The sequence below is a fragment of the Salvelinus alpinus genome, chromosome 11, assembly GCF_045679555.1.
Source record: "Salvelinus alpinus chromosome 11, SLU_Salpinus.1, whole genome shotgun sequence".
In the NCBI taxonomy this organism is placed as follows: Eukaryota; Metazoa; Chordata; class Actinopteri; order Salmoniformes; family Salmonidae; genus Salvelinus; species Salvelinus alpinus.
In genome coordinates, this window is record NC_092096.1 from 31,855,415 (window position 1) to 31,863,123 (window position 7,709).

At 47.5% G+C, this 7,709-nt stretch overlaps 1 protein-coding gene across 2 annotated transcripts in view; it reads right to left on the minus strand.

The window, feature by feature from the left end:
- Positions 1 to 855: 855 nt before the first annotated feature.
- Positions 856 to 7,709, minus strand: part of LOC139533947 (FYVE, RhoGEF and PH domain-containing protein 6-like) — a 36,281-nt gene continuing 29,427 nt past the window's right edge. The window contains exons 9-20 of one of the 2 annotated variants that reach the window (XM_071332488.1): positions 7,668 to 7,709; positions 7,507 to 7,565; positions 7,339 to 7,410; positions 7,181 to 7,249; positions 6,915 to 6,998; positions 6,749 to 6,828; positions 6,493 to 6,595; positions 3,889 to 4,032; positions 3,659 to 3,761; positions 3,264 to 3,490; positions 3,014 to 3,162; positions 856 to 2,813 (exon numbers count right to left, since the gene is read on the minus strand). The exon at positions 7,668 to 7,709 is cut by the window's right edge and continues 9 nt beyond it. In XM_071332488.1, the coding sequence (XP_071188589.1) occupies positions 2,777 to 2,813; positions 3,014 to 3,162; positions 3,264 to 3,490; positions 3,659 to 3,761; positions 3,889 to 4,032; positions 6,493 to 6,595; positions 6,749 to 6,828; positions 6,915 to 6,998; positions 7,181 to 7,249; positions 7,339 to 7,410; positions 7,507 to 7,565; positions 7,668 to 7,709 (1,169 nt within the window). In that variant the 3' untranslated portion in view covers positions 856 to 2,776. The remainder of the gene's footprint in view (positions 2,814 to 3,013; positions 3,163 to 3,263; positions 3,491 to 3,658; positions 3,762 to 3,888; positions 4,033 to 6,492; positions 6,596 to 6,748; positions 6,829 to 6,914; positions 6,999 to 7,180; positions 7,250 to 7,338; positions 7,411 to 7,506; positions 7,566 to 7,667) is intronic. The other variant, XM_071332489.1, reaches the window with a different exon arrangement.

The window sequence follows — 7,709 nt, forward strand, 5'->3', positions numbered from 1 at the left end:
GCTTACCAATACGACACTGAATGTTCCTGAGTGGCCTAGTTACAGTTTTGACTTAAACCGGCTTGATAATCTATGGCAAGACTTGAAAATGGCTGTCTAGCAATGATCAACAACCAACTTGACAGACCTTGAAGAATTAAAAAAAAATAATGTGCAAATATTGTACAATCTAGGTGTGCAAAGCTCTTAGAGACTTACCCAGAAAGACTTACAGCTGTAATCGCTGCCAAAGGTGATTCTAATATGTATTGACTCAGGGGTATGAATACACATACAAATGCAATATTTCTGTATTTCATTTTAAATACATTTCCCAACATTTCTAAAAACGTTTTCACTTTATCGTTATGGGTATTGTGTGTAGATGAATGAGAGAAACAAAATCTATTTCATCAATTTTGAATTCAGGCTGTAACACAACAAAATGTGGAATAAGTCAAGGGGTATGAATACTTTCTGAAGGCACTGTACATATGCAGAATTATCTTATTCAGAGGAAGAAAGGAGCTGAGTAAACCCACAGAGAGTGAACGTTGGAGTTGGGGGTAAATATGAGTCATATTTTGAAATACTCTTATCTCCCTCAACACAGTGCTTTGATCACTGAGCTCAAAGCAGAAATAAGACAGCCGAGGAAGACTTCTTTATCAGTGTCAAACTTAAACACACACACACGCTCGCGCCTCAAACACACACACATGCAAGGATCCACACCCACAAAGAGATGCATGCACCCACACATCAATCAGCACTACGCAATAAAATAACTCAGTGACAGTAATCTGAGGCTGAAAGATGTATTAACTCCCTCGTCCCTTGATGTCTCAAAGCATGAAATTAGGCCAAGACGCAAAGTCACTTTCAGAGGTTTTATTAAAAAGTGGTGCCTGACAGTTCTGCAGAAATATTATTTACAGACGAGATACTATGGATACTATAGTGATTGTGTTTAAGAATGGAGGGACATTTAGTCACTATAAAATATTATCTGTTTTGAGTTATCCCTAATGCTTCTCTGTGTGATAAACTTCATTTCCCATAAGGCCAACTGCCACAATGGTGTAGTAGTGCAACCTGATTAGTACATTTGAAGTACTAAATGTAAATTCTAAACAATTTTCAATTTAAATACATAATGGATATTTACACTGTTTAATGTCAGATGGGCCGGCCAAAGTAGTCACTGTGATAATAGAATATCCTAATTCAAATGAATAATCAATGAAACAATGCACCACATAATTAAATAACGTTTTCTGTATCTATATTATTACAAGATAATTGAGCATATTTAAGGCACTGTCTGGATGTTGCTTTATTGATACTGAGCATTTCCTAAGGGATACATTTCATTCTTCATGCCACGTCTAGCTCAAAAGACAAACATTATTTTGTAATCTGTCCACTTTAAATTATTCAATAAAAAAATTATACAAATGAGGCCTGGATTAAAAGATTCCTCCTAATGAATCCAACAAGTCTGTTGTGCCAGTTTAAAACAAACTAGTGAGGCATTGTTACAACACGTGCTTTTACAACCATCATGGCATACAATAAAAAAGGTAGCTACTTCTTATTACAAAAGTGACAAAGATAGTATCTGTTATCAAATAAATCATATTTCTAAAATCACATAATTATGGACAGTGAGAAATGTACAGTTCTATATAAATATTAGCTCTCGACTTTTACCAAAAAAAGGTACATTTTACTCTCCCAATTCTACATATTGCCCAAGCACCGCTTCTGAGTCTAACAAATACTCTTTAAAATGCATTTGTTCTATAGGTTGTGTAGTAAAATATTGACATTATGCCATTTCCAGTTTTATCCAGTATACTGCATTATACATGTGGTAGATGTACTGAGTTAAGCCTAACAGAGAATAACAATATAAAACGACCCCCATAATTTTGCTATATTTCTAAGGAGCAAAATGCTTATCTCCTGTGTCTCTGTGGCACCCTGTTTTTTCACAGTTGAATCCAACCACTCGCAGTGCACCAGAGAAGCTTCCCTACTCAGAGAGAATACACTGCTTTCTCACCCTTCTTTGTAACTGGTATCCATCCCATCATGCAAGGTTCCCACTCTAATCACCATTCCAATTTCCATAATTCATCAATATTTGAGTTTAAACTTTTCTTACAATATGTTACACCCCCCCCCCACCAAATAACAAAATCCTTGAACTTTTCAAGGATAATGTAAATCAATAGCAATTTAAGTCAAATCCTTTTCAATGACTTTCAAGGCTTTTTGTGAACCGTGGGAACCCCTGTATAAGGTAGCAGGCTGTCCACAGACAATAATTCTGTTAACACTTCCACACACACACGCTTCAGGACATGACCTTTGACCCACAGCTGTGACACATAACGGTTCCATCTAAGATCAAGAGCAGATAGATATGCAGCCTGTGAGGCTCAACATGCCCATAACCTCAGAGCTCCACTGGAAGCATGGTGGTTTGACCAAGGGCAAACTTTCAACGGATCCCAACATTTACAATGAATGTAATGTAGAGCTGACACAAAGTCCATATTTCCATATTTTCACTAGAAAGACAATGATGTCTGTTCTTCACACCACTGGGACTCTGGGGTCTCCTGGCAGGCAGCCGGACCGGTTCATCAGGGCTCGGGGTAGCATGGGTCGGGGTGTGGGGAGTGCTTCCTGAGCTGCTGACCCCTGACATGTGTCTAGAGGTCAAGGATCAAAAGGTGTCCGTGTCCACTGGCTCCAGGGGAAGGACATGAGCTGACTGGTTTAGGTGTTAAAGAATCATGGCCTCCTGGAAAGCCTCAATCCACCTGAGAGAAAATTGAGAAACACAACATGAACTTTATTGCATTGGCACCTGGGGAGAAAAAGAAACCTCATCAATAAACGTTATATTGATAAAATAACTATATGAATGCTTTCACCCTCCCACACTCCGGAGTTACAGCGTGGTCCCCTCCTGATTGATGAATACTCTATTGATCCCTAAACCAAAGGGAATTTCCATTACCTCTGTGCAGTGGGGATGTCGTCAGCCTTGAAGATATAGAACAGGGTGTTTTTGTGGTACAGTTTAAACTGCAGCTTCTGGAAAGGGCCACACTTCTCCTCCCGCAGGAAGAATCCTAGCAGAGGCTGGCTCTCTAGAGCAGCTACGTCCTGGAGAGAGGGAGAGAGGTACACATGTAACACACCCACACACACACACCGGCACAAAGCACAAACGTGTGTTTGTGACTAGAGTGGCGTAGGTGTGTTACCTCGCTGGCGGCGTAGGTGTACAGGACTTTGTTCTTGATGACGAACCATAGCCTCTTCCATTGCTTCTTGTTGCCCTTTGACCTCTGTAGGTAGCCACTCATGGAGGAGTTCTCTGTGTTTGCAGACACCTCTTTGAGAGCAGCTGGGATCTTCTTCTGTTTCCTGGAGAAAGAGAATCCCCCAGATCTGCCAGTAGGAGACAGCGCTCCAGAAGCAACACGGTCACCTAGGAAACACACGAACACAAGGCACCCTCTGACATACATACTGAATTCACAATAACAACCAACACAGGGTTTAAATCATTACTTAACTTCAATTCATTCCATCTTTAATATTTTAAATAGCTAAATGACTTTAATATTTCATATGTATTCATGTAAAAGACGCATACTGTTCTCCTGTAGCTTGACGAAGCAGTGGTCACACACACGAGCCGGCTGGTTCTTCAAGTACTCTAGATAGAACTTATTGGACGAGCACGTCTGACACACAACCTGCAATACACACACAGTGAGTGAGAAAACCACTACACACACACACTCACGCATGCGCGCACACACACACACCCTATGGAGTATAATAGTGAACTATTGTAAACTAGGGCCCTTGTCCTTTCCTTACCTTCCCGCAGGCTCGACAGTGGTGTCGTCTCCAGGTGAGGGTGAACTCACAGGTACAGACCATACACATTGTGGCCCTCAGGTCTGGGATCCAGATAGGGGCCTTAGAACCCAGCGGTGCCCCACTGTCACACACACCATCAGCCTACACAGAGAGAGAAGGTTATAGCCATTACATGTGGATTGTAGGAAAATTACACTGACTATGGTAACAGTGGGATCGGAGTGTACCCATATTCAGTCAGTCGAATGAGCTGGAACTATACATGCTATAAGCAGATGCATGCTCACTCACTCACACAAACACACACACACCGCCTCATCTCCTCCTGATACACACACCGCCTCACCTCCTCCTGATACACACACTGCCTCACCTCCTCCTGATACACACACCGCCTCACCTCCTCCTGATACACACACCGCCTCACCTCCTCCTGATACACACACCGCCTCATCTCCTCCTGATACACACACCGTCTCACCTCCTCATGACACACACATTGCCTCACCTCCTCCTGATACACACACCGCCTCACCTCCTCCTGATACACACACCGCCTCACCTCCTCCTGATACACACACTGCCTCACCTCCTCCTGATACACACACTGCCTCACCTCCTCCTGATACACACACCGCCTCACCTCCTCCTGATACACACACCGCCTCACCTCCTCCTGATACACACACCGCCTCACCTCCTCCTGATACACACACCGCCTCACCTCCTCCTGATACACACACCGCCTCACCTCCTCCTGATACACACTGCCTCACCTCCTCCTGATACACACACCGCTTCACCTCCTCCTGATACACACACCGCCTCACCTCCTCCTGATACACACACTGCCTCACCTCCTCCTGATACACACACTGCCTCACCTCCTCCTGATACACACACCGCCTCACCTCCTCCTGATACACACACCGCCTCTCCTCCTCCTGATACACACACCGCCTCACCTCCTCCTGATACACACACTGTCTCACCTCCTCATGACACACACACTGCCTCACCTCCTCATGATACACACACCGCCTCACCTCCTCCTGATACACACACTGCCTCACCTCCTCCTGATACACACACCGCCTCACCTCCTCCTGATACACACACTGCCTCACCTCCTCCTGATACACACACCGCCTCACCTCCTCCTGATACACACACCGCCTCACCTCCTCCTGATACACACACCGTCTCACCTTCTCCTGACGCACACACTGCCTCACCTCCTGATACACACACCGCCTCACGCTCTCCTGACGCACACACTGCCTCACCTCCTCCTGACGCACACACTGCCTCACCTCCTCCTGACGCACACACTGCCTCACCTCCTCCTGACACACACACTGCCTCACCTCCTCCTGATACACACACTGCCTCACCTCCTCCTGACACACACACTGCCTCACCTCCTCCTGACACACACACTGCCTCACCTCCTCCTGATACACACACTGCCTCACCTCCTCCTGACACACACACTGCCTCACCTCCTCCTGACACACACTGCCTCACCTCCTCCTGACACACACACTGCCTCACCTCCTCCTGATACACACACCGCCTCACCTCCTCCTGACACACACACTGCCTCACCTCCTCCTGATACACACACTGCCTCACCTCCTCCTGACACACACACTGCCTCACCTCCTCCTGACACACACACTGCCTCACCTCCTCCTGACACACACTGCCTCACCTCCTCCTGATACACACATTGCCTCACCTCCTCCTGACACACACACTGCCTCACCTCCTCCTGATACACACACTGCCTCACCTCCTCCTGACACACACACTGCCTCACCTCCTCCTGATACACACACTGCCTCACCTCCTCCTGACGCACACACTGCCTCACCTCCTCCTGACGCACACACTGCCTCACCTCCTCCTGACACACACACTGCCTCACCTCCTCCTGATGCACACACTGCCTCACCTCCTCCTGACGCACACACTGCCTCACCTCCTCCTGACGCACACACTGCCTCACCTCCTCCTGACACACACACTGCCTCACCTCCTCCTGATACACACACTGCCTCACCTCCTCCTGACACACACACTGCCTCACCTCCTCCTGACACACACACTGCCTCACCTCCTCCTGATACACACACTGCCTCACCTCCTCCTGACACACACACTGCCTCACCTCCTCCTGACACACACTGCCTCACCTCCTCCTGACACACACACTGCCTCACCTCCTCCTGATACACACACCGCCTCACCTCCTCCTGACACACACACTGCCTCACCTCCTCCTGATACACACACTGCCTCACCTCCTCCTGACACACACACTGCCTCACCTCCTCCTGACACACACACTGCCTCACCTCCTCCTGACACACACTGCCTCACCTCCTCCTGATACACACACTGCCTCACCTCCTCCTGACACACACACTGCCTCACCTCCTCCTGATACACACACTGCCTCACCTCCTCCTGACACACACACTGCCTCACCTCCTCCTGATACACACACTGCCTCACCTCCTCCTGACACACACACTGCCTCACCTCCTCCTGACGCACACACTGCCTCACCTCCTCCTGACACACACACTGCCTCACCTCCTCCTGACTCCGGCTGGATATGAAGGTGATCTTCTTCCTGGTGTGGTCGTCTATCGCCGTGGCGATGGCCGCCAGCCACTCATCTCTCTCTGTGGCCGAGCTGCCAGGCAGAAACAACAACAGAAGCCTTTGTAACCAATCAAAAGCTATTACAACTGTCCCCACAACCAATTAGAAGGGTAACTCATCAGAATGTCCATAATGTTAGGCGCCACCTTCAGGTGTTCAGGTGTGTCGGTGAGCAGGTACTCACCTGGCAGACAGGATGAAGGAACGCTCCACACTCTCAATGTTCAGTTCATTCTGATACGCCTCCTGACTGGGCTTACTCACCTGAACACAATAAACACATGTTTTCGATGAGACTTTAGAAGAGTATTGTCCAGGGTAAATGTGTGTTCAGTCCTACCTGTACTCACCTTCATGCCCGCCAGAGAGAGCATGCTGTTGAGTTTATACTGACCAGACTGAACTGGAGTGGTGTACAGAAGAGTGTCATTGAACTAGAGAGACAGATACACACGCCACATCAACATACAGATACTTAGGGGGTAATGTTCTGGTCTACAGACCGTGTTGGAAGTGAACTAAGCCGGACTCTAAATAAACTGCAGAACTGTAACAGTAACGGGTCAGGTATCACACTGAGACCTCCACTACCCCGGGGGCATCAGTCAGTACTCACCAGGAAGAACATCCGTGGCTGCATGACCTTCCTGGACAGCTTCATCAGAGTGCCCTCCTTAAGAAACACCTGGGGACAAGAAGTGATCACAACAGATGAGATCACAGGTGTGTGTGTGTGTGTGTGTGTGCGTGCGTGTCATAGTGCTGGACACTCACCCTGCCCGGCTGAACAATCTCATGCTGTCCGTTCAGACTGTACTGAATGTGCATCAGCTTCTGAAAGTTATCCTGAAAGATAGAGACAGACAGACCGGGGTCAGAGATAATGCTATGGGATGCCTTTGGCCGGATTCTCATGAGGATGGACATGGTGTGACGTCTCACCCCTTGTTTCATGATGTCGTTGGCATGGTTGGCCACCTCCTTCACTATGCCCAGAGCAGCTGTAAGGTCAACACGATTAACATGCTGTGAGAGTGTCTGTGAGAGAATGACATCACACCGGACATTGTCACACACAGCCTGATAAACATTGTTCCACTCACCCTGCGTGTCTTTGTAGTCAGACGAGTCCTCAAGAAGGTTCT